Below are 27,900 nucleotides of genomic sequence, written 5' to 3' on the forward strand. Positions count from 1 at the left end.
TGTTTGAAAGCAAAGTGGTAATGGCCATAAAGAAACTGTTAAGAATTTATGGGTGACACTTTGGCTATGTCTGTTTTCAGGAAATTAGACATGCCAATGCTGGTTCTCTGACCCTCAGCTCAGTTGTCACTGGCTGATCATACCTACAGTACTAAACTTCCTTAGCTTTCAGAACAGATTGGCTGTGCCTAGGCTCCCAACCCCTGGCTAGGCTGGACCCCAGCCAGGGCTAATTCCTGAACCATTTGTGGAAGACCACTCGTTAGCCCATGCCAAAATTTTGATCAAGCCCTGGCACTGCTTCATCTACTAGTTTAGACATAATACTCATGTCATATTCATCTGAACACATCAAATGCCTGGGATCATCTGAACAATCACATAAAAACCTTTCTGCGTTATAAAGATATATTTTATTATTATTGAATCAGACTTCTCTAAGATTACAGATAGAGTGACTACCTTCCAAGAATATTTTGAACTTCCAACGCTGGAAAATTCTAGCATTGGAAAAAATTTTGTGACACATATTTAAACTTATTTTATTGAGTTAGTTCCTTAGGCATTATTTTAGTATCTTCTCTGCAGGCACCTTTGTTTGCTTTCTACTGTTCTGCTTCAAATGCCTGTTTCCTTGTTCTTTTTTCATCAGATGAGTAAAAAAAAGAAGTAAACAGACAATTTTAATAAAGCTCAGAACCGATGTTTCCACCTGAACTATTGTAATTAATGAGCATAGCAGATGATACTTTGGTCAGATGAGTCAAATCTAATAACGCTTCATTGGGTTTTCTTAGTTCCTCTTGGACAAAGAGTGCTTAGAGCTACAGACACAATTGTGCACAGGATTTCACAGGAATATCTCCTTTTCAAACGGAAACATGTGAGCAAGGAAAAAAAATGCCAGCAAAGAAGCTTATTTTAACCATATGTTGTTTTGGAGGACTGTCTTTTATTGAACAGCAGTTCAACAAGTAACATAAAAAGCTCACACAGGCAATTCTAAGCTCTGTCAGAGAAGAGAATAATGAGAATTTCTTGATGCATCAACAGCTAAACCGTGAAAACAACCAGAAAACTCAAATAACCACTTTGAACCCTTGGTGTCAGCAAAATGGAGCACACAACTTTTACATAGTGGGAACACATCAGGCCATGCAGGGTGTTCTGCACTGTTCCGTGCAGAAGTAGAGCATTGGGATTTGCAGTAACTCATAAGGATTTGATGCCAGCTGAATCCCTTGGCCCTCCTCTCCTGTGAAAGGACAGTGGCAGTGCCTTAGAGCCCCAGGAGTTATTCCTCCGGTTAGTGGAGCAGAACCTCAGCGGCAACTCTGTCCTGAAGTGATAGTGTGAGGTAAAAAAGACCACCCCTTTCTTGCATGTTTCCAATGCCCTGTGTACAATGCATGTTTTATTAAAATTAGAAATGAACATATCACAATTTTAAAGCAAACCAAAAGGACTTTTATCTGCCAACATCCCTGTTTGAATCCTTCTCCAAGAGCTGATGAAATAATCTGACATAAAGCAGAGCAGAGGCTGCACTTTTACAGAGCTTTGAGTGATGCATATTTTACCAACTCATCCATGAGAAAGGGATTTTTGAACAAAATGGCTAAGTGAAAGAAGAGATAATTTTAAAAATACACTTATGTGGAATTTTGGTTGTGACATGCACTGTGAACACTGTTAATGATTTCAGATATCAGACTATTCTGCAATTAAGAAGCAATTCAATACACTTTTAAATTGCAGCTCTTGCTGCTTTCGGCTGCTGGTTTGTGTGTTGGTTGGTTTGTTTGCTTGCCCAGAGCAGAGCATGAATGCAGTCCCCAGCTGCCACAAATTATGCTGTATGAACTGCTCCGCAGTTCCAGAGAACCTGCTGGGAGATATTATGATATTTGTGTACTTCAGCTTGTTTTTTTGCAGGGTATGATTTATGTTTTTTCTTCTAAAAATAGAAGTCTTTTGCATTCAGATAATAAAGGAAACATAACAATTGCATTCAAAACAATTCAATAAAAGCATTCTCAGTGAGATAACACGTTTTTCATGTCTGAAATACAGTGGGATAAAAAAAACTGATTTCAAGGGCCCCAGCCAAGCCATAGTAATTTAAAATAGCTCAGCATCAAGTCCTTCAGTTTTAACTCCATGTCCTGTCATAAGCAATCACACGAAAAGAGAGAAGTTTACTAAATTAGCAGTAAGTCACTGACTAGTTTTCCCAAGGTGAGGTTTAAGCCTTGCACTATCTCTGTGCCAACCCCTGCAATTCAGTCAACTGCAGGGAACTCCACAGCATAATTTGTGGCAGCTGGGGACTGCATTTGTGCTCTGCTGGGAGCAAGCAAACAAACCAACCAACACAGAAACCAGCAGCCGAAAGCAGCTAGCAGGGGAGAGCAAGTGCAGGGCAAGGATTTGAAACTTCCCCTCAGCGCTCTCCCTGCCTCCAGCTATTTTCAGTCAAAAAGATTGCCCAGACCTGATGTGGTTTATCCAATTAGCAACCATAAGTGAGTATTTCTTCGAAGTATTTCTACTGTCTCCCTCCGAGTCATGTTAACTTCTGCATCCACAGACAAGGTGTTCTGCAGATCTGTTGTTCAGTGTGGGAAGAACCACCCTGTTTTGTTTGTCAGTAGGGATTGTTTCAAAGCCCGTGTAAAGCAAAAATGACCAGCCAAAGAGGGCAGGTGCCAGGACGTGACAGGAGCATAGACCAGTTTTCTCCTAGAACTCTACGGATTTGAAAGATGTCAGTCACCGACCATCCTGGCTTCCTACCCAGACACAGCCAGGACAAAAGCAAGGGAGAGTGAGGGCAAATGCTCTCTGGCTGCTGCAAGAAATGATCTGATATGTCTGTGAAATCCTTAAGGACAGGTTTGCATCTCACGACAAATGAATAAAAAACCTGCACATGATATTGTTGCCCAGAGGTCTAGATCTAGAATTAGTACCGTAAACTTCTTGACCATCCCTAGACTGTTTCTCCATAATATTTCAGAGGAGCACAGAAACCAGCAGTCCTTAGGGAGGCTCTACTATACTTACAGCAGTCATAATGGAGACTTAAAACCTACAGTGCTGGAGATTCCTTAGTGAAGCCATCTCTTGTATCTGATAAACAAACCTGAACAAAATAATGTGGTCCATTAGGATTTTCTCAGACACCTTTCAGGGCCCCAACCCTTCTTTGTTGACTCTCTTGTGAAATAAGTTTGTGATCTTTGCCTTGTCAGTGTTTGGCAGCTCTGCATAGGATCTGCATGCAAGATACCATGGTGCTTTTGTTATGTGAATAAGCATCTGTTAGGAATCCCACCACAGCCACTAATTTATTCCATATAAACAGCAGAGAAGTAATAAAAAAATACAGGCTCCTGTTCACTACCAACCTGGCCTACCGTCTCACAAGCACATCTAACTGCTGAATCTTGGTCAGCTCTTGCTGAGCGTAGCAGCCATGCTTAATTTATTTTGTCTAAATCAGTGTGCTGAGTAGTTACCACTTTCACTGAATATGGAGATGATTTAACTCACGGATTGGTGAAATCAATCTATTTACACAGTAAAGCACATAATAAGTATTGAGAAAAAGTGCAGAAATGCTTAACCACCTTGGTTTTTTGCACAAGCCTTTAAGAATAATCTGTAAATTTTCAACTGAAGATTAGCATAATTCAACATGTTACCTTTTTAGAACTACATTGCTATATTGACTATAAAATGGTGGAAAAGAGATCAGGCATCATGCTTTAAATTAGTAGGTGATACAGTGATTTATGTTACTTTTAATGTGGGAGGAAGAAGCTAAGAATTAGCAGTCTGATGGCAAATAAATCTTGACAAATCAAAGGGGTATATTTTTAAAAAACGTTTGAATTACTGATGTGTAAATTCAGAATCTAGTGTCAGAAAGTATGTAACTTCTCTTTTGAATATGGATCATGTTTTTTCTCAAAAATAGCAAGGACATTTCCCCCCATGTATGAAAAAATGTTTCAGAACATCAGCCTTCTGAAAACTCATCAGTCTCCATTTAATCATGACCAATTTTTTCCTGAAAGATTTCAGAGCACATGGACAGTTTCTGTTCAAATAAAGAACTATTTTTGCTTGAGACAAAGGTAGCAGTTTAAAGAGGAAACAAGATTGTTTTGACGTATGTACATCATGTGAGCTGATGAGGTAAATCAGGAACTTGAAAAATGCATATCTCTTCTGACTGAATCCTTAAAAATAGAAACAGAGGCTATGATGAAAACCACTAGCATTGTCAGAGTCAGAAGTGAAATTGTGACTGCTTAGTTGAAAGAAAAGGTCTAAAGGAGGCATGAAAGAAGGATGTTGAATTAGAAGAGGCTGGAGAAGATGGATGGATGCTCCTTCACAATGCATGAGTGAATGTACATGTGGTAAAAGCAAAAGGCAACGAAGTTAAAATTAAAAAAGACATGCAAAGCTATGTAGACAAACATTTATGTAAATGGGTGCTTGACTTAAACCATGTTTGATTAAACCCACAAGCTTAGAATGCTTTCAAAAGAATTTTTATATAAGATAGAAAAATATGTTAGAAGTCAATAATTCAGGTCCTAAGCCATCAATTAACTGGTGACAATGGAGAGATTTTCCCATTCTACTGGATCCTTTCTTCCTGATCATCTAATGCAGAATGTGAAGAGTTGAAATTAGCATTGTTCACAAGAAACTGGTGAGAGATTTTTAACTTCACTGGCTAAGAAAGCGAGCTGCTAATAAAAAACCAGAAAAAACTATATTAGGTTTATGAAGACATCTTAGGTGGGAGTAGAGTGAATTAGATGAAGATGCTATTAATTACCATAAGATACAATCTTATAGTGATGTTTTGGGCATCTTCATAGTAAAATTTGCCTTCACTGTGCTAGTACACTTTATATGAAGATAGTGTGCTGGTACTTCTATCAAAATTTCAAACAGGAGCTACAGGAAAGTGAAAATATGTGTAGTTCCATCATGGCCATAGTTTTGTCCCATTCGGGGGGCTCGCTCTGTGTGCATGTGTATGTCTGTGCATTTAGAAAGAAATATTTTTTGTAAATAATTGATTTTTATGTCAACATTTTACTGGTTTTGGTGAAAGTAGTTTTTTTCCAAGCTTTCTTTTTTTTACCCAAGAAGTTTTCTGCTTTGTAGAAGTTCATGGGTTTTTACTTCAGACTCAGCTTAAGCAATCTTTTAAGCATGAAAAAAACTGAAGTTCTATAAAGTATCGCCAAAAACAGATGGCTCTGTTTTTAACAAAATGTCTTTCCTCTCACGTGTACAACCCATGCTATGACCAAAGTAAATGAGAAACAATCATAATTCTGTTCCTTCGGCTATATCTTTTGGATACCCTCCAACATTAAATGCATTAGCACAAAAATGTACTTGTCCTTAATTAATTTATAGCTTAGAGCAAAATACCATAAATAACAGTTGAACTTCAGCTGCAAAGGTTTAAAAGTCACGGATAAAGTATTGTATAAAATTTGTGATAAACCTTAAACAGTGCTAGAGGACAAGTAGAACTACTTATCAATAATCTTAGGAATTTCAGTGATGGACAACTGAATGGCAAAGATGTTTATTTTGTAATACATTTGGGTTGTACTGAATTTATTATTGTGGGAGAGAAAATTATTTAAGTTTTACCACTACCCTGAACAAATATATTTACTAAACTGAAATATTTGGTTGGGGGTTTTCATTTTTTTGTTTGTTTGTTTAGTTTTTAAATTGCTTGAAGCATACAAAGTGTGCTGGCATATCTTGTTCTGAAGCATGCATGGCTGAAGGTTACAGACTCTGCATGATATACTGTAGCTTTATACAGGAACACAGGACTGGAAAGCATCTAATGGGTCATCAAATCTATTGTCCTAATATTGTAGGAATCCTGTTTTATTATCCCCTTCATAAACTTATCAAGTTCCACTATGAGTGCAGTTAGGATTTTTGCTGCTGTTACTCCAACTGGAAAATTGTTCCCAAATCTCATTGCTCTAAGTGAGAACCTGTTTCTGGTTTCTAGCACAGATTAAATTCTGGCCAGTCTGTGCCGATGGGTTCCCTTGCCAACATTGTCATTTAGTTTAAACGGCTCTCCCATCTCCCTGATGTTTGACTCCGTGATATATTTATAGAGAGCAACTAGATCCCTTGACAGCCTTTATTTTGCTAAGATAAACAAGCCAAGCTCTTCATTCGGTCTTCTCATATGATAGATTCTCTATTCCCCTGATCATCCTAGAAGTCCATCTTTGTACCTGAACAAGTCTGAGGTAATGTGCTACAAATGACAAAGTACAACAGTCTTGTATAATAGCGTAATAAAAGAAACCATAGCAAACAGAGTAATAATTTCAGGCTTGCAAGGATGTGCTGTGCCAAATATTTAGGAGGTTGTGTAAAGGTTGTGAAATCTTCTAAGGGTATCTTTATTAGAAATAATGGGGTTTTTTTCTAAGTTGTTGATTGAAATTGCAGTATGAAGGATTTTAGGGTTCTAATCAAAAGCTGGGAAATCAATGAACATTATGGTTTGGTTGAGACCTTCAGCCACCATAGTATGCAGTTGATTAGATTTGTGACAGTAATCATTGAAGAAATAGGTCTGGCGTTTTGAAAGTTTGTTTGACAATAATGGCTGAGAAAACTCCTATGAACACCGTATAGTACATGATGAACTTTTCCTGGAGCAGCCAGAGTTTCATTCACACGTTGCCTTTAAGAAATTTCAATGGCAGAGTCCAGGGGGTTGGTTCCCTGGAGTTAGTTCTGCAGAGTGCTGCTGGTGGTGCAAGCCACTGGAAGGCAGAGGACAACGTGGGGACAACTGATCCTACCACCTCCCAGGACAACAGAGAAAAGGATACCCCTGGCCTCTTGTGGCATAGCTTCTTGGAAAAGTCCAGGAAGCTCCTGACTCCCAGCTCTTAAGGCTGTGACAGCAATCTTTTTTGGCTGTTTTACATTCAATCCTTACTGAGTCCATAGTTTAATCAAGTTTCAAGCAGAAACTTGAGCCTGCCGTCCCAGCGCTTGGGGCCACGATCACTGGAGTGTAGGATGCCTCTGTTAGTGTGGAGGAGAGACATTGCTGGGTTGGGAGGGGGGAATCTGTTTTTCTACAATCCTTCTTTTCTCAGGAATAAACACACTGATTTCTTTTTTAGCTTTTCTCTCTTCTATAGCATAAGGAAAAAAAAGAGCTTTTGTAATATGCTGTAGGAAAAGAGGAACACAAGTTTAAGCAGGTACATGCACATATGAAGATCAATGAAAATGAAAAACTTTTAAAATACAAACAATTTCTTAAGCAAGAGCAAAGGAGAATCCCAACCATGAATACATGCAATTAAATACACAATTAAGGAAATACATGTCAGGGCACTGCATGGGTGGCTGCTCCCTGGGGGGACTGGGAGCAGTGGGAATGCCCATGGGGACTAGTGGGCTGGGGGCAGCCCCAGCCCTGGGCATCAGACACTTCCCTGGGGATGGGGATGAGCTGACGCCAGGACGGGCGGGGGCCCATGAGTGGGCCCAACTTTGTGTGGCCCATGGCCAGGCAGGGCAGGGCGGTGGGGAGCTGTATACCAGCCCTGCTGGGGCAATGCTGGGGCAGGGGCTGAGGGCTCCAGGGGGGCTCACATGGGGTCCTGGGTCCTCAAGGCCCTGACAATAAATTAAATGGAACTCTAATACTAACAAACATTTCTGACAATAAAAGTCATCATCAAATAGTTGATTTGATAGTGGAAGACATCTGCCCCCATGGTGGCCTGTGGGCCGTGGGAAGTAGGTGCCCCTTCGTGCATCCCGAAGCCTTCTCAATGATGCTGGTGTGACGTAGGGTGCCTGCCAAAATCAGCTTCAGTTTGTGTCCTATTCTGACTAACTGTGCATAGCCAGATGTTCTCGGTGCCCCACCAGACAGTCCGTCCAGAAGGATTTGCCTTTCGTTGTACCATCCCCAGTGTGACAGCTGGAGCCTGGAGCTGCAAGGGAGTGAAAAGCAGCTTCAAAAGGTCTTTGCTTTCCCTGGCTGTTCCTTTGAGGGTCCTGGGAACTGTGGCTTGTAGATCAATGGGAAGATGGAGACTTTCATTAAGGCTGTTGTTAGGGTATCTCGGCCAACCTGGCAAAGAAGCTTTCCTTCTGCTAAGTTTGGTTCCCTGATCCGTGGTGCATAGGGGGAAAAGGGGCGTGTGTATGCGAATGAGGTAAGCTGAGAGGCTTTCCCCAAAACAAATCTCCAGAGAATCAACATGCTGTATGACTACACAGAGTTACAAACAAAAATTGTTCTATTTAGTGCATGTGATTAAAACTCTCAATAACAAGCATGGAAAAAAAAGCCCAGGAGGCATCCTGCTGTGCAAAGGGATGTGATGTTATTGTAGCTGTGTTAGGTTAAAGGCAAAGTCTGCAAGCAAAGCTGCTTCTTTCACTAGCCTAATGGGTGGTTAGGAGTATTTTGATGTACCTGTGTGATGGCTGTGAGTGAAATAGTGCCTTCATTCAAGTCCGTGTCTTTTCAGTACAACACAACATTGTATAATGGAGAATATTTTAATTAAATACAGTGATATTTATTCTGATTGTTTCTTTTGCTATGTGATGTCACTATATTTAGTGTAGCATCACTTAGTTAAGATGGAGAATAAGACATGTATAGGCATAAATATTATCTCAAGATATTTAAAGTTTAGACAAGAAGAAGGTTTTCCAGAGTAATGTAAAATGTCTACCTTATCCTACTGCTCGGTAAAACATCAGAGGATCTGAATTACTCACGTCCTAGCTGTGTTCCAGCATGTCTCCTCTTGGGAAGATTTAGGTGTAGTTACTACACTTGTAAGATGACTTTAAGTCCATATATAGTGGAGGGAAAGTACTCTTAAGGGCCTATTTTTAAACTATGTGTCCTGTGAACAAGGTTTCTGCAAATCATGAACGTCACTTTTTTTGCATTCAGTACATCAGATTTTAACCTCCCTTAGACTGATGAAAATCCAGAGTAACTTCTTTAAGCTCAGAAAAGTCAAGACAAATGAGATCAGAATTTGACCCATTAAACCTTGGTCCACCTTTTTGTAATCTTAATAACTAGTAGGAGTTGATGGACAGCAAACTATTTTTTCTTATACTTTGTAAATTGCACTGAAAATTAAGATCTTCATTGCAAAAACATGGCTCACTTTCATTATCTCTATAGTTGCATATTAACTTTTAAAGTCAGTAGTCTTGATCCTTCCTCTGTTCAAATTAATGAGAAAACTCTCACTGACTTTTTTGAAGGACAAACATTTTATAGGGCAAAGAACTAATTTCTGTAAATCCCATGTGCCTCATACAAATTATCTCTACTTCGCTTCTTGTAAACTGTCATGCCAGATGTGATTCAGAGCTTGTGGGTATAACAATGTGATTACCTGAATTCTTGAACTTGTAGGAAATGCTTTCTACTATAGATAGATAGATAGATAGATAGATAGATAGATAGATAGATAGATAGATAGATAGATAGATAGATAGATAGATAGATAGATAGATAATTGCTCAATTTTCTCCTAGAACCAGCTGTTCAAGAAGACTGAAGTTTCCTAAACAAATTTTCAAGGAAACTGAAGTATTTATCAGTAAAATAATCTGTGGGATTTTTTTTTTTCATATAAAGCCCAGTTTTACTTAATGTGTTTGCACCAATTTAACTGTGATTACAGCTGGTTGAAAATTCATTATTGTAGCTATCCTTGTGTTGTTCATAATCCAATAAATCTTGTTCTTTCAATTCAGAGCAAGGACAAAAATAATCTACAAATGCCAAGTTGATATTTACTAGAATTTACTAGAATTCACATACAGTTTGTTACGAAATAATGGGGAAATATGCCATACACTGTTGTAATTGCTATTAACTTAGACACCGTAGTAGTCCTGCTTTATTCCTTAAATGGCAATGTCCCTAGTGTGACTGCATTGTTACTAGGAGAATTATATAAATTATAAATAACAACCAGTCTACGGAGCTGAATAAAATTGTTACTATTTTCTTTAAAAAGATCACAGCTTTCCAGAACACCATGTTCTCCTTGAGCAAATGTTTTGCCAAAGGAAAGACCTTCATGGTCTCACAGGCCTCAGAATCTCTCTGGCACCACCAGTCCTGCCACTGAGCCTGCCTGGACACATCATTGCTCAGATCCGTTGGCTCTGATCTTTCCATGCTGGCTGTCTCTGAAGTGGTTTTGACGTACCAAACTTTGCTTATACCATAACCGTGCCGCACAGTTGAGAAGGTCAGGGCAGAATTCAGGGAATCCACGAGGTGGATTCAAATTCTGCTCATTTATGCAAACTAATCAAATGCATGAGCGAGCTTTTATCGACGTGAGACCTTGCCTCCCTCCAATGCTATGGCTCTGTTCCCCATATGGCCTGCAACATCCCCAGCTTTCCAGAAGCAATTCTGCCAGATCCCTCCATGTCTGCTAGGTGTCCATGGTATTTGGAGTTGTTACCATGTCCCCAGCCTTCCTTTGTTTCCTTTGTGTGCTGCAGACTGCCCAGCTTGGCCAGCCAAGGGAGTCATGCATTCTCATTGAGCAGATAGAAGTCTGAAGACTGTGTGCAATGTGACTAACAGATGGGCCAAGCTGGACATATTACTTCCTTCCTGTCATTTTGTCATTTCATTGCACTGCATGGCACATATTCTGCAGACCTAATCTAGCCAATGAGGAACCCAGCGTACTACCTTCCAGCTATTTCCTTCCCTCGTTATGGCTGCTTTATTTTGGATGGAGGGGGTGCTTGGTCTTGATTGCTAAATTCAAGCATAAAGCTGTGATTTGTGGTACCAGCTCTTTGGAGGCAGCAGGAGTATGAGGTTTTATCACCTGGGTTGGTATTCTGTATCATACCTGCAAACACATCACCTAGTGTATTCTGGATTCTTCAGGTCGCTGTGCTCTGTCATGGCTTCAGAGACACATGGATAAAGTCAATGGGAATCTCTAAATCAAAATCTATAAGTATTTTCAAGCCACTTTAAGTCTGGAAGCCTGTGTTTTGTAGCTGGCCTGCTGGCTGGCAGGCAGCGCAAGCAGAACGTGCTGCTTCTCACTTTGTCCTCACATGCAGCCCCTGAGCCTTATCTTTTCTCTAGGGAGCAGCAGGGACCCCAGTCAGCCTCAGGTGGGAGCAGCAGAGCGATGGCAGAGGGACACCTCCATCCTGAACTCCCTCCTCCCCCCTCCGGACCTAGATTCTAGCGAAGCCCCTGCTCTGGAAGCATCCCTCGACACAGGTATTACTCCATGCCACGGCTGACCGGCTGACATGTAGGAGCTTCCAGGTGGAGCTGCACTCCTAAACTGATAACATTCAGGAGATGCTGTTGCAATAGCACGGCTGGAAAGCAACACTTGAGCTTCCTGCAGCTGTCAGCTCAGGAGGTGACCAAAATGACTTATGTCATCTTTGTCTTTCAAAGGCTCATCTAAATTGCAGAACTGTCAAAGCCCTCAGGGACTATTGAGGATTATCGAGGACTTTCTGAATGCACATTATTTTCCCTGAAATTTTTTAGCATAACGGTGAATAATAAGCATCCTGAGTTAACAAGTTAGCATAATAAGGAACTCTTCATCAGGCACTGCTAACTTTTATGACCATACTGCGTGTCTCACAATATTCATCTGCAATTTTGCCTGTCTTTTAGAAACACCATTACTAGTATCACATTGGTTATATAGTAATCTTTATTTCTGGTTTTAAAATGCCTCAGAGAACATACTTTGAAATTGTGAACCCAGCCAAAAAACTGGAAGGCAATCACTAACTGATTTTTATAAAAAATTCAGAACTTTAAGCCCATTATCGTATCATATTTTAAAATGTCTAACTCGTTTGGAAAGCTTGGGATTGTCTATATTCATTATGGCCCCAGAAGATCTATCTCAACAGTCAGAAAGCAACTCCATTTGTAGTCAAGGATTGCAAACACAATATTCCTGGAACTGAAAGTTGTACATTGTGCAATTTTTATGGCTTGTATAGCTTTTCTATTTTTAGTTGGTTGAAACCTGCAATACATCTTATAATCCTCCTTAAATTGTCATTCATAATGCTAATTACCATTAACTTGGCATAAATAGGTTATTTTCTTTCTTAAATTGGAATAGTTACTATTTTGCCTAACAATGTTACACAAACAAAACATTATTTTTCTCTGACACAAAATTGATCTGAGTAGAAACTGCTAATGATGGGTTTCTAGTTATGGCGTTTTTAAACCAAATTAAAAAACCTACAGTAATTTCTTTTTAATTTAAAAATATGCATGTGTTATGAAGTCCAATAACTGTTCCATTACTTCAACAAAACATTTATTTAATCCTCCACCTTTATAGGCATTTGGAAAAGTTTCTCTGAGGTTTCAGAAAGCCTAATAACATTGAACTTTTCAGCTTTTTTGAAGATACAATGGAAAGAACAATTCTGGGTTTTTTCCTTTCTAGAAATGCATCTTCTAGGTATAAGAGATCAGTCAGCAACAAGTATTTCTACAGAACTCTCCAGCTTTGTTCTTGCTTACTTAAATAGAGATAATGTCATATATTTGGCGACCTGCAGAAATCATTTGTGCATCAGTTTTTCATGAGGAGAGGGCAGGGGAGTTAAGCCTGCTGCTGGCACACCAGTTCATGATGTCTGTGCCATAATGCTAAACACTGGCTTCTAACAATATTCTTATTTTTGAGGCTTTCCTATCCCTCTAATTATAATCCTTTGTTTTCAACACATGCTTGTTTCAACAAATCTGAGGTTTGTCCAACATTCAGTGCTTGCTGCTTTCTGTGGGGTATGGCCAGGTGATTTCTAGTGCCTGGAAGGCCGGTGCTACAGCCGAGCCACACTACCACGCTGACCGGTACCGCCAAGCATTCCTCCGTGCAGGCTTGTGGTTTTTCTTGACACCAAAAAGTAATAACATTTGTATCAGTAAGTGCAATTATAATAAAGATTTTTTTGCAAGTGTGACAGCTACTTTTGGTCAAGCACGTGGCAAACTCCCAGCTTTACAGAGATTCTCTAAATACTGCCATTTCATACCAGGTCAGTTTTGCAGTCCTAGAATTGACCAACAAACTGCCAACTGATTTTTTTTTTTTTAATTTATGCTGTTTGTTTGGCATGCAATCAACGATGTTGTATGGGATGAATTTAAAATATATAGTAGGATACCAGATTTTGGAATTAACTTTGATTAAAAGAGCTACAGACATTAGTAAGAAGGCAAATAGTTTTTTCAGGTTTTGACTGAGTTTAATGACTTCTCTAAGACAGTAATATACAAATCCTAAACCACTGTGCTGATGAAAGAAAAGCTGAAAGTGTGACTGAATAGAAATGAACATGAACCAATTAATTTAATTCAGTTTCCTAGTTGATAAATATTATAATAATAAACAAATGTATGTATTCCTCAGATTACATTTAGTTTAGCAGAGTCTTTCAGGTTTAAAGATATAAAATACCCTTAATAATTCAGTAAGGAAATATTTATTCAACATGAGGACTTTGTCGTGACTTTTCTGAAAGCCTTGTGAAGTATCCTCAGTATATATACAGTGGAGGCTTAGCTGGTTAGTCTGAGCTTATTTTTCTGGACAGCTGTGCTTACCAATCGGCTACTGGGTGCTCTGCAGAGCTGCCCTTTAACTTTCAGCTGGGCAGGTCTGAAAAAAACTCTTTCACCTCCGAAATTCCTGCAGTGTGCATGTGGACAAATACAGATAAGGAAAAGCTCTCATCTGTGGCAGTGAATATTAAGAGGAAAGAGGTGGTACTCAAAGCTCACTTAGACATTGTCACTAGGGATAGAAACCCGAGGGAGGTTTATTCTCACTGGGAGTAAACAGCATGTGAATTGTGAAATAAGCGAATGAGAATACTTTCTGTTACATCTTGTTTCTTAAGATAATGAAGTATAACACCTTAATATGGCAAGAGGTGAATTTGCATCCTCACGGCAGGAAAGCTGGTTAATCTTCCTTTCCCAAACCACAGGTGAGAAGCTGAAAAGCAATAACGATACCATTTTGAGCAATTCAGAGGTAGGAGGAAAGATTAGGCTTTTGACCATGACTAGCATTTACACCTAAGGAAGCAGCTGTCTGGGCAGCGCAGGGTCCGGCTCGCTCCCTGCGGGGCCGGGACGTGGCAGAGCTGCCAACAGCGACCGCAGCGGGTCCTTGCCAAGGCCGTGGGTCCACCACACATGCACAGGAGAAGCAGCGCAAAGTAATTTCTCAGTCACCTAAACTTCCTTGAAGGCAGCAGAAAAATATTTAAGCAAACAAATAAGTAATGCTGAGACATTACATAACTGCTGGGTCAGACATTTTTTTCATTAAATAAAGAGAAACAGTAATTTCTCTGTTTATATGCTGCTTTCTTACCTGATTTGCCGATCATATACCACCTGTACATGCCTCTCCCCTTTTTTTTGGATGATGACCAAACTTTTTGGCATTATTGTGACAAGTCAAATCAGTCTTTTAAATTTGTATTGAGAGACCCAGTGGTGCCTTAATATTTAGAGACACCCACCAATTCCTTTCAGCAACACTGAGACCCACATTGCTTTTCTGTCATCCACCTCCTCATAGGAAATAGGAACTTGAAAATGTTCTGATTATTTTTCAGCTTTACTTATATTATTAAAAATGAGTCTCTAGTTTCACTTGCTCTAACTAAAAGAAAGCGAACATAGATCTATTGTTTATTGCTGTTTCTTAAATTACTTGTTTTCGGCAGTGATGGCCAAATTCCCCCCACTTTCCCTCCCAAGAAAGAGAGTTCAGCACAAGGAGTTGTGGCTGGAGAGTCAAATGAGCTAATTTCCCAGTTAGGTAGCTCAGTAAGGGTGAGCTTTGTGCTCTTTTCAGTACTTTTTAGAAATACTGGGTTGTCTGCTCCTCTCAGCCAGAAGTGTCCCTGTGGCAGTGGTCTGTGTACTGATGCCTTGCAGGAATGTCCTAACATTTGCCACCAAGTGTGGCACTGTGTCAGATGTCGATAATGAGGTGCCAAATACCTGCTATTGCCTCCCCACCCAACAGCAAAATCGACTTTTGTGAGGATGCATTTATGGACCCAGCACCTGTTTATCAGTCAGCTTAGTGATGTGCCCAAATTAGGGGCACAGCCTCTTTAGAGAGGTCAGTGGTGGCTCAGAGGGGCAAAACTGAGACCTCCCAGCACATCCCAGGGGCAGGATGCAGTGGTGTCCCCCAGCCATGACCTCTCAGAGTGAGGCTGGAGAAACACCACCCTCTGCCCAGCACCTTTTTCCATGGAAAGAAAATCAGGGGATGCTTTCCCTGATACACAGGAGCCATGGTGGGCTTCAGCAGTGGTCACTGGAGCTGCATGGCTGATGACAAGGACAGACCTGAAGTCTTAACATAGCCTCAGAGAGCTCAGGCTCCATTTCAAAGACACTGCAGATTATGGATGAAACCTAAACTCCTAGCTCAGTCACACAAGTGAGATACTTAAAGCTGAACAGTGTGAATTTGTGCCAGTGCAGATGATTTTATCTTCATGTAGGCTTGTAAAACACCCACTCAATTTGTAGGAGCTCTTTTTGATATCTTTCCATGGCTCTGAACTGAAATTACTTTCTAAGAAAAGCAGCTAAGAATTTTTTACTCTATCCTAGTGGAAATAAAGAAAACTCAACCTTTTTTAAAAAATAAGGTATGGTGTTCAGGTAGCTGCAACAAGGCAAATACAATTCACTTAGATTTTATCCCTGTTGAAACTGGATTTTAAGAAGTCACAGACATTAAAGCAACTTGAATCTGGCAGCAGATATTCTTAGTTATGTTAATGCAAGACCAAACCCATGCAGAGATATTTATTTGCTTCTTCCTTCTCTCTTCCTTCCCTACTTAAAGTAGCTATACTGTGTTTTCAGCTTAGCCTGACTTTTTGCTCTGAACTAAAAAGCCAGGTGAAGATTTGAGCAGATTAACATTGACAGGCTGTTGAGGAAAAGATCAAAACCAGCTCAACCTGTAGATGCAGGATAACTCTTTAACTTCATTCTTTTCAAGTGAAGAAATTGTCTAGGGATTTTGAAACCAAGACTTTAGAAGAGGCATGTAAATATGGTTTCTATAAATGAAAGCTATTAAAGTGGATGAGGCCATTTTCAATGCCCAGGTGAGGTATCTGCAGGTTTTTGTGCTGTTCCCTGTGAGAGTGAGGCATTGGTATTATTTAAATTCGTTAGGCTGACATTTACTTCTTTACTCTTTGCCACAAGTTCTGAAGTCAGTGGAAAGCCTGAAGGATTACTGGGAAATAATGACAGTCACTGGGCTGGCACTGCCAGCAATGAAGTAAGACTCTCCTTTCTTTTTACCTCTTTACAAATAGTAATGTCAAGTGAAGGCCAGGGCTTTGAATAATGCAAGGGCCACTCTGGAGCCTCACAGTCCTACTCCTCTTATCAGTGACATAAAGCACAAGAGCTCAAAGTTTGTGCCACTGAGTGCAGCAAAAGCCAGTAGAAGCCTGGCGTGAAGTGGGGATGTTGTGCAACCCCTCTCTCTGCTTCAGCTGCCCTGTCTCTTCCCGACCCCTGCTGAACTGCTGTATCTCCAGTCCCTCCTTCAGTAGCAACTTAAAAATACGCCTGTAGAATAAGAAACATACTTCTGCATGCCTTGACCTAACTTACTTGGAAAAAAAAAAAGGGATTCTTTTTGTGTTCCCACCACCCTCTGCTTATTTTCTCTCTGCAGACTGTGTATTTATGGTGAGTTGCACTTTCCTTTTGCATGGCTGATTAGTTTTCCATTTCCTTTGTTTGTAAAGGAGCAGGCTGTGGAAAGGAAAGGCTGTAAATTAAACAGTGCCGGGGCATGAGCACAGATACTGGAAGGTGAATGTCTGTACTCTTATTAAACCTTTGGAGTGGTCCCCAGCAGACTTTTGGCCAGGCCACTTAACACTCTCCTGAACCGTTTGAGAGCAGGTTTCAGGAGTCAGCACCAGCTAGGAGCAATTCCCAGTGGGCAGCGTGGATGCAGCCAGCATGTTATGGATGCTAAGCAGGCTTAAGAGCCTGAAGGATTTTCCAGGACAGCTGGCCTCACAGTCAGAGAGCAGCCCTGGACATGGTTAATCACCAGTATATGTAGCCAGAGAATTCCTTTTTATTTTTTTTCCAACAGGAAAAATATTATTGTAAACCCACTAAAACTGATAGGGAAACTCAAGGGCAGGTCTGGTAGCAGAGACTATTTTTAACTCCTTGTTTTGAAACCAGTTAATCTTCACAGAGAAGGACCCTTCTGGGAGGTGGAAGGCAGCTCAGTCTAATGGAAGGGGTTAAAAATCACCTCTCACCAGGCATTCATGTGCAAGCTGGTACTCTGTGTCTATCAATGACTGAAACTTCCTACAAAGGAGTCACAGAGAGAGATTTGGAACTTGCTCCCTGCGTTGGTTGACAGATGAAATTTGAGATGCTGCAGATGTGTTTTTACACTGTTGTCTCTTGGAGACAATATTTGTGGAAGATACAGGTCCTCTATATAAATTTTTTTCCCTTTGCTGTAAAATCTGTAAGGGTATCTACACTGTGATTATTTTTTGTTATTTTTTGAAAACAAAAGAAGGATAAATTAGTCAAATGTAAAATGTAGCTATAGTTGTTTACTGGTTTCAGCAAAATCAGAGCTGTGCAAATAATGGCCACCGAAAAGAATATGGGAATCACGATTCACATCTGGAAAGCAAGAGACAGCAAAATACTTCCCTCAACCCAAAGCTTGAAGTGTGCTTTTGGGACATTTAGCTTTTTGTCTTGTCTCACACTTGCTAAAATCCAAGTTAATTTTGAAATAAAAAATTATTTTGAAGTGAGAATTTGAAATAGATTTTGCAGGAAGCTAATAACAAGTTCCTCGTTTCCTAATTGCATTCCCTATTTGCCCCAGGGTTCATTCCTTAGGTTAAAGCTGGATTGCAAGGACCACCGAATGACTTTACTTTCCATGTCGTGTTCTCTCAGTGATGTATTAGTTTTAGGTATTTTGGTTGGTCATTTTAAGGATAGGGACAAGGAACTCAGAGGCAAGAGCTGTGATGGTTATCAGCCTGCTCCTGTTTATTGCTGCTTTCAAAAGTTTCCTGCCATCTCGGAAGCAGAAAATGCATTGTTATAGAAGCAGTGGTCTTTAGAAACTACTTAGGAGAGATATAGCATGGTTCATAAGTCCACAGTATATTTGATCTTGCAGGTTATCAGCTTGGTTCTGTGCTGTCAACAAAAAGAAATGACTAATGCTTACCTAACACCAAAGATTACCCATCTGCAGGAGTGAAAAATCTCTGGTAGGCCAGCTAATCTGCATCACCTCTCCTACCATTTTCCAGGCATGTTCTGGCTGGAACAGATAATAAAACAAATGTTTAGTGGGTTTGGACTGAAACTAATGGTGACATTGCTAGCTTTATCTTCACAGTTTGATTTTCAGTTGAAATGGCATAACTCAAAAGGTCAGAAAGCTGTAAAACAGTATGTGAAGAACCATGATAGGGCACAGTGCTCGTCCAGCCCTCAAGGGGTGGCAGTGTGTCGAGACAGGCTCCATCAGCGGGGTCAAGGTACGCGGCCCCAGGAAGCAGAGGTGTTTCTTTCTTCCAAGGATTCCATTCATTGCCTTCAAATCAGGAGTAGTCCTGGGCACAGGACACTCCAGTGGGCTGGAAACAGGCTTGGAAGTGGGATGAATAGGAACCAACTTGCTCCCATGCCTCCCAGCTCAGCTGACGTGCTAGAAAGGCTGCACTGCAGGCAGTTAGCACTGTTGCCACCTACCTTGCTCCTGGCCAGTCCCTTTCAGCCACATAGCCACTCCAGAGAATAAATATCTAAACCCTCGTCAGACCTAGCGGCATGTTTGTCTAGTGGTGTCAGCTACTTGAGCTGTCTCTTCTCTGACTCCTGTTTGTACTTTCTGGCAGCTGGGAAGCACAGTAATCAAAACACGGGTAGAGTGGTATATAAAAGTTTATTTTTTTGACTGAATGATGATCTAATAGCTTATCATTCCTCATGCCTCATGCATCCAAGATGTTTTTCCAGATGAAGCCTGGGAAACATGAATCTTTGTAAAACAAGTCTATGTTACTCTTTAGTTGGTCACTGTGCATTACTCAAGTAAAAGTATTCCAGCTGAAACCACAAGTTTTCCTGAAAATGACAAAATTAATGGAATTATACCAGCATAAACTCTGCTCTTTGTAAATCTGTGCCATAATTTAGCCAGAGAAGAGTTTATCTTGGAGTTAAGAAAATGGTGTTAAAGTGGTGTAAATCTGCCTTAGTGATGACTGGGTTTCCTCGTTTCGTTTTGTGAAACCCTTTTCTGCTTTCACACAGATTATACCTATTCAGGACGGCAACTGGGTATGGAATTTTCAGAAATCTTTTTCTTTTCTTCTTCAGAATACATTTATGCTTATTCCTCCCATTTCTTTTTTCAAGCAAAGGAACTATTGTTGAGATAATCCTTGGTGATTATAATCCATGTGCTACTATGTTCCATGGTTATAAGAATCAGTTCTAGAAGCTATAAAATAGATCTTTGATAAAGCAAAAAGGCTTTGCTGATTCTCATGGTGTACCTCAACAAGTGTGTCTGCTATAAGTCGCTACTTTTCTACATTATTTACAAGCAGCATAAAAAGAAAAGTCTTGTTCACCAAAATAGATTAGGGAATAATGAGATAGCGATGGCTTGATAGAAGAAAATAATCTGTGTCCTGCATCTAAAACAGTAACTGAATTTTTGTCAGATACCCTTAACAGGGACAAATTTTCCTTCTTTCTCATAATTAAAAAGGCTCAAGTTTCTTCCACCGAAGAGACTCCATGTATAGTATGACAAAATGAGGGAGGCACTGTGACATCCATCTGGCACAGGACAATATCCGCTTCCTGCACAGGCTCCTCTGTGCAATGCCATGGCCTCCCCCCTCGCTCCAGCACAGGCAGTGGGTGCAGACCAGGGACCAGCCCAATCTGCTGCATCTGGCAAAGGGTTTACAGGGCAGGAGGGAGCCCACATAGCAGTACTCCCAATGCAGGTGGTGCAAACCCCGCTATAGAGGCAGCATCAACAGGATGACGTGAACATTTCTTCTTCAGTGCATGAGGGCTTGGGCGTTGCTCCTCCTAACACCTGTATGACAAATGCTTTTCCAGTGCAGCAAGCAGACCAGGTGAAAGGATGAAGGCAGTAGTGGTGTTATGTAGCTGGACTAGCCACGAGTCCTCTCCTAGTCTGTATAAGAATTACAGCCCTGTGACTTGGTTATTCAAGCTGCTTACTGAATAGAGAATTGTCCTGGTTCATAAAGTATCTGTACCTCCATGCCAATACTCCAACAACAAGGGCAAGCAGCTAACACATGCTCTCACAAAAGCACACGGGTAATGTATAATACTGTCAGAAGGAACAAAGACCTTTTCTTGTTTGTTCTTGCAGAAACGTCATGATGCATCTGAGGGCAAGAGACTGGGGGAGGGTTAGCGAGCACAATGGGTTGGTGCTCTAGGCGTGAATGTTCAGAAATTCAGGAAACTCCAGAATTGCTAAGGGTAGATATTTGTTCCTTTCTTCATTGTATTAGTCATTTGGTTTAGCACTCTCCTCTGACCAGCATGACTGAAACAAACACTGGAGTCATTTGCAAAAGCAAACCCAAGAATGAGGTCTGCAGTCCCTTGGCACGGTGTTGTTCCGCTATCTCACAGTCCGGAGTCTGACACATCTGCTTCATGCAGCATCCAAGTCCAGCTGGGCAGCAGTGCTCAGCACGCACCCCTGCACAATGCAGCCGTCAGTTCCTACCTGGTCCTATGATAACCTCTTGGTAGCGTGATTTCTTCAAGTCAGAAAAACAATATAAAGAACATTTGCAGAGTCCAGAAACACAGCCTGGAATAACTACTAATAAGGAATAACTAATAATAAAGCTGATAATTTTAACCAGTCTCTGAGGTGGCGTGAACAGTTGCATCTCTACATGTTTATCCTGTGAAAGCCACACCACTGAGGCCATGTAGCCTTAGTTCTGACTACCCAGATCCCTTGGGGCTAAAGCCATCCATCCCCATCTGGGTTGGTCCTTACTGAGGACTTCTATGTCAACAAGGTCAGCCTGGTGTCTCTGTCTCCCTCCCTTCCTGACATCTGAGAAGGAGTCTTCTTTTTCTGTATTTTTGTTTGGTGTTTTTTTCTTGGTATCTGCTACTTGCAGGTACAGACTGATACTGTTTAAAAAATTTTCCAGCTCTCCTCCTCATTTATGGGGTGTTTCAGGTCTGGTGGAGGTTTTGTATGATCTAGTCTCCATTTTGAGTATATTTAAATTATTTTTCACTGCTGGTGCTACACATTGATCTGTAATCACTGGGCAGACATTTGGCTTGCTCAGTGCCTGGGTTCTCAGCAATCTCCCCTGTGTACAGGCGCTTCTGCACAGAGCTTTGCCTGACTCCAAATGCTGGTGCAGTGGGGCCTCTGGAAGATCCAGTTCCTGTTCATACAGTTCCCAAAGCCACAGCTGAGAAACAATTCTAGTTTGGGCTCACTAATAACCCAATTGCATTGGCCCTACAATACTTTGTTAGCCTGTCAGAAACCCAGCACTTTGATGTGATAACTTGATCAGTTAGATCTGCAACTGAACTCCAGACTACAAATTTATAGCCAAAGGCAACAACCACAGCATGGCTGTAAATCAATTTTTATTATAAAGTTGTTGTTGATTGTTTATTATTATTGTAATTTTAAAGGAACGCACTACAGAGCCAAAATCAGCATGTCCAATTAGCAGGAGGGACTACACCTTAAGTTCAAAGAACCCTTTTGCATTAACTTATTCTAATAGCTCTAGTAACGGAGCCTAATCTAACCTGTCATTTCAAGAGCTATAGGGAGAACAAATAGCTATGGACGGGGGAAAGGTTTGGAACAGCATGCAGCCTGTCCTCTCCTGACATCCTACTCAGCAAATTCCTTGCAGATTTCCTCCTGATGTCAGTAAAACTAACATAAAGGTTATTTCATAAAATCTTGCGTGGACTGCTAACTTGTGAAAACCAAAGGACCCATGCCCATAACAACAATACAGAATCAACTAAATAATCATAGCATTTGTCCTTTGTGCTTAAAGCTTAACAGACGAGTGAAACAGAGGAGAGGCTGAAGAGTTCCCATGCCAAGTACCAATGCTGTGAGCACATGTTGAAAAGAGTAGCCAATAAATGTCGAAATCAAGGTGACTGGTCATATAAAGGCTTCTTGTCTGACTGGAGGAAAGGTTTCCGGTTTAATATGCAATATGACGAAGGGTGGAAAAAAACCAGTAGAGTTAAATATTAAATGCTAAAGTCATTATAAATCATACCAGCTATTTCTTCAGGAAACACAATCCCTTCAGCAGATCGGGAATGCTGTGAGATATAGAGACATAATCAGAGCGGACAGCGGGAGGACGTTTGTTACCAGTGCTAGACTGGCAGTGTCCCCAGAATCAATTTTGAAACCCTGGTGAAGGAACAGGCCAAGCTTTGGGATTTTGATATTTGCATCCCAAAATAATGTCGTGCAACTGGTCAGAAAGTTTTCTTCTTTATCATGATGCCATCAGAAATACAGATGGATGTCCAAAATGATAATACTAAGCACTCCTTTCCAGCACACAGTATTTCAGCCAAGACCACTGGTATGCTCTGGCTACTTCACGCTGCTCTAATTAAAACTCAGTCATCCTTACAGCTGCTCTGTATTCCTAGAGCACTGCACAACAGCTGGATCATGCCATTGATTTTGGCCCTTGAAGTCCTTGGAAATTACTGTATGAATACCAAAACTTAGACCCTTTCTGTCACCATTTAAGCCTGAGTTCACCTGCATCTCTGGCTTCAGCACACAACACCTTTGCATTTGGGTAACATGTTGGAAAAGTATCAACATCGTAACTGAAGACAGAGTAGGTGTTAGCGTTACACTGATTTTGGCAGGCTTTTACACAAAGAAATGCAATGTCCCTGAGAGTGACAGACTGTCTGCCACACTTACACTGATGTAAGACGTGCTGCAAAATAAATCTACGAATGCTAAAGAAATCTTTAAAAAGGCCAAGTTTGACTTCCTTTAGTGACAATCATATTCTAATTAGCTAGTTGATACAAAACTCTAGATCAGTTGGTTAAGCTGCTCTGCTGCTGTGTTAACGAATTTTAGAAAAAATAAATTGCGTCTGTCCTTTGTGGACCTATATTGATTTATCCAAAGTAAAAGCACACTTGAAATATGCATTCCTTATTTCTCAACTGCTCAGTCTTTACATGGCTTCATGAATTGTTATCTCAGCTCCCACAGGGATGGATGGATCAAAGTGGCTGTTTTGAGTTATGATGTGAGAGGGTGACACACCACCTTTCGTGAAGTCTGGTTGATTATGCAATGCTTGAGGTGGATGATGTGTCTCAACTAGTCATGAGCTAAATTTAAAATTAATTGTGCACCTTCAGGTCTAACAGTTGAGTCATCTTATTATGGAGAAATCACTAATGCAGCATGTTACTAAGCAGAATACACTGTAATGTAATAATCTATTTTCCACTGGAAAACATATGTAAGACAGACTTGCAATATTTATTCTTTAAACATGTTGGATGTTCTAGAGCCATGAAGCCATTCACTGTAAGCCATGAAAAATAGGTTTGGTTTAGACTTGAAAGTGGCTGGAGGCTGTGACCCACAGGGACTCAGAAGGAAACACTCAGAAAATAGAGACGGATTGAATCCCAAGTGCTCTCTCCTGAGAGGAAGCATGGTTGGAAAGTTTAAAACCCATTAAAGCTAAACAAATTGAAAAGCCCTATCTGAGAGGAAACATAGTACAATGTTTATTTTTCCATTACAAACCTGAGACCTAAAAGATTTCCTGAGGTTCTCAGGTATTGTTCATGCTTATAATGGAGATCTGTTTTTAGAAAGCGTAATTCATGTGTTTAATCCAAACTGTTTGATGAAAAACACACTGCATAAGCATTCAGGAAGTTAAAGGCCATTGTATACCTGTATCACATATTGTTTGGATAGGAGCAGACCTACAATGCAAAGAATCTCATCATGAAACTCTTTCACTCGAAAACATTGGGTCTAATTCTCTCCCCGTTTAGGCTGCTGGATGAATTCCACTGCATTAATGAAGTTAAGACATGAGTAACCAATGATAATGAAAAGACAATCTTCCTGCTGAGTGTGAAACTACCAAAACACAAAGCTAATGTGAGCAAGAGATTTATAACACTGGCCTGAGTCAAGTAAGTAGCAAGACATAGCAGGCCCAGTGTAATATTAGCCAGGCTGATTAGCCAATGAATTTTAGGTTTTGCCCTATCACTAGTGAACTGCTGCTCTGAGATCCTTATCAGAGAAGTCTGTGATGTTAACGATGTTGAAAAGCATCTGTTTTACTAATGAACAAGCTGCAAACTAAATCCAGAGATTAATTTAAGTGAGAGGGAAGATTTGGAAGCAGTGGAATATTATTCATTAGATCTATTGATATAAAAACTGGGCAAGTTTCAGACATACAGACCCTTCTTCAGCTTTCTTCAGTCTGTTAGTTCAAATAGTAGTTGTTCTAAAGCAAGATATTCCTCTGTGCAAATCTTGGGTAAACTGGACTTAAGTAAAAAATTAAGGTACCAGAATATATGACCACATACTAAAGTCAGTTGGAGTAAGGCAACATAGACTCATGATGGTTTCCCTTGTCTGATATATAAGCAATTTCAAGTAGGGTGAAAAGTATCTATTTTTTTAGGAGACCAACTTACTTTTTACATCTGAGTTTGCCCTGAACCATGCATAAATTCACTATCGCCTTTGTATCACGTATGACAAATATGTAGATTACAAATAACGATCAAGGTCTTCTACAGTTACACACAGAAAATAATTACAAATACCTACTTCAACATAACACAGGAAGGTGACAGGATAGCAAGGCGACAGGAGAGCAATATGGGTCCATATATAAACACGTCTGAGTATCTCATGCACATCTTTTTAATAACAATAAGTAATGAAATACACACTGATGAACCCATCTTGTCCTCTGTGCCATTGTTAGTCAGTGACACAGGACCAGACTGTACAGGTTAAATGGGTTTTTATGGTTTAGGAACCTCCCTGGCCAATCTGCAGAGTCGGGGGGGAAGAAAGGAGAGAGATGTTCATAGAAGAAGACAAAAGACAGGCAGATTAAGCTAACTTTAGTTGAATGTGTTGTGTGGATGACAACTTGAAAAGGGCTGATGGGTAAGAAACAGAAGAACTGTGAAAAGATTTGAAGATAAGGGCAAGTGGTTTAATTTGATATTGCTGAATGGCATTCAGCGAAGGCAGAGGAGACTGATGTTTGATGAGAATGATACACAGGAAGGATGATTTTCACAGCTATGTTTTGTACGACACCAAAGCTATGTTACTTGTAAACTAAACAGTCCCGGGGCCCCTATTCTGTCCCTGGGGTCAAATAGCACAATCCAGCCATGCTCATACTACTGAACTTCTTTCTTTTCCAGAACAGTGCGGCTGCATCTGGACCTGGGCCTGGGTTAATTCCTGAATTGTGCCCAGGAACTGTTTGAGAGAGTGGTTGTTTGCCTGGACCAGAAGTGTGCCAAGGAGTGTGCTAAGATTTAGCAATACAGTAGGTCAAGTGCCAGAGCTCAGAAACATTTGCTGTCACTGTTTAATTTCCAAGGATAGACATAGTCTAAATGTGCAGTGTAGGTGCTTAAGAGGGCAGAGATGTGAGCATTCAATAACTATGACCTGACATTTTGGAGAAGCCCTGATTCTTCTGGAAGGACTTGCATTGATCTTGCCCTTTTACCTCTTAGTGGTTCCTTAGTGGTTTCCTTAGTGGTTTCTGTGCTCTTTTTTCAAACTTCTTTTCAACTTTCATTTATAGCACTTACTGTGTAATAATCTCATGCAGTATTTAGCTTAAGATGGAGATTACCGCTTGATTTAGTCTGCATTCCCCATTTTTCTTGGTTACCTGGAATGAAACCATTGCTTCACTCAGGGAAACTATAGAGTGACCTTTATTTGCATGCATTGTCACTCCACCTTCATAGAGAATTTATACTCAAGGAATATGCTTTTCTAAAATGTAATTGCTTTCCTGACTCTCAAGTAAACCTCATATTCAAATAAGATCTGCTTAACATCCTGCTTTGTTTTGTAGTGATGAATTGTGAATGATCAAAATGTTGACCGAAGGAAAGGGAACATTGGAAAATGTTCTTTATCATTTTCCTGCATCACTTTTAAGTTCTGTACATTTAAACTCAAATTAGCATGCTCTTGGCATGCTGAAAAAGATGGTTACCCTTACTTTATGACTCTGTTAAATTTTTAATTTATGCCCTGGATTCACTGTCTGCCACACACAGAGTTGTTGAGATGGTTGAGCTTTCTACTGCTGTCTCTTGAGCATGACAGTACGTTTCAGTTTTTAGAAGATTATTGTTCTTCCAAAAGGCAGTATTTCCACTGCGGCTTTTTGTAAGTAATTTTGTTTATAAATATATCTTTGTTTGTTTCTTTCTAGGTAGGGATGAGATCCCGAAACCAAGGTGGAGAAAGCTCGTCTAACGGGCACTTCTCCAGTTCCAAACCTGTCATCAGCCATGCAGAGAATGAAAAACTTCAGGAGGATGCCAAGAAAAAGAACAAACCTCATCGCAAGGAAGATGAGGTCATGGTTTCAGCAACTGTCAAACGGCACTCAAAATCACCTGGACCTACTGAACGAAAGAACAAGAAGTCCATAGAGCTTTCAAAAGAGGACTTGATAAAACTCCTCAGTATAATGGAAGGAGAACTGCAGGTAAATCAAACATCTTTTTTACTATATTTTCCTTGTATCTATTTATTTTTACGTTGTTCAAGATGCACAGGACTCAACTGACAGTGACATGCAAATTTAAGGCAAAGGACCATACGAAGAGAGCAGTGTTAGTTGGTGTTTAACAGGATAGTCATAGTTTTAAGTACTGTTTTATTTACTATCTCTGTCTGCATCTACAAAATCAAAAGAAATTCTAAACACCTGTCAGAACTGACAAAGAAAGCGGGATCTGAAAGTCTTAAACGTTTAAAAAGAGGCAGAAAACAACCGCAGGCGAATCAGTTTGGAAAATGGCAAGAAAATACAGGGACAGATCTGCAAGTCGCTAATACTGAAAAAAGGATTTAAGATGGCCCTTCTGCATATTCAAATGTTGCTCAGGGCTCAGCCAAAGCTCTGCCTGTCCTGTCTGGCCTCCAGCACTCAGCTCATTCTCTGCCTTGCAAAGGCCCACTAGTTTTATTTCTTGGTGTACTGCTCACTTGAAAGTCTTCTCAGTTGTCCTGATTTGCATGTTTATTCATCCTAGTAATAAGTCCTTGATGGCAGACAGCCTGCTTTTGTGCTTAACTCACACTCCCCAAATTTCCATCCAGTTTTGAGGATTCTCTTAATCGCTAATAAATCACTAAGCTCTCAGGAGTGTCAGCCTTCAGGAAAAACACAATTTCAAAATAAAGAGCTGAAACATGGTATTTAAAAAAGTCAATATAGGAAGACTTCTGATTCTTCAAAACTTACCCCCTTTTGTGGCAGAACTGCTTGCCAAATTTATATATTCTTTTGTTTGCACTTTAATGATATTTTTTACTGAAT

At 40.3% G+C, this 27,900-nt stretch overlaps 1 protein-coding gene across 3 annotated transcripts in view; it reads left to right on the plus strand.

Annotated features, from left to right (window-relative positions):
• Positions 1–27,900, plus strand: part of FILIP1 (filamin A interacting protein 1) — a 109,118-nt gene that overhangs the window by 17,251 nt on the left and 63,967 nt on the right. For 2 of the 3 annotated variants that reach the window (XM_064447786.1, XM_064447789.1), the window contains exons 2-3: positions 11,216–11,356; positions 26,785–27,063. In XM_064447786.1, the coding sequence (XP_064303856.1) occupies positions 26,791–27,063 (273 nt within the window). In that variant the 5' untranslated portion in view covers positions 11,216–11,356; positions 26,785–26,790. The remainder of the gene's footprint in view (positions 1–11,215; positions 11,357–26,784; positions 27,064–27,900) is intronic. The other variant, XM_064447788.1, reaches the window with a different exon arrangement.

This window comes from Phalacrocorax carbo, chromosome 3 (assembly GCF_963921805.1).
Source record: "Phalacrocorax carbo chromosome 3, bPhaCar2.1, whole genome shotgun sequence".
In the NCBI taxonomy this organism is placed as follows: domain Eukaryota; kingdom Metazoa; phylum Chordata; class Aves; order Suliformes; family Phalacrocoracidae; genus Phalacrocorax; species Phalacrocorax carbo.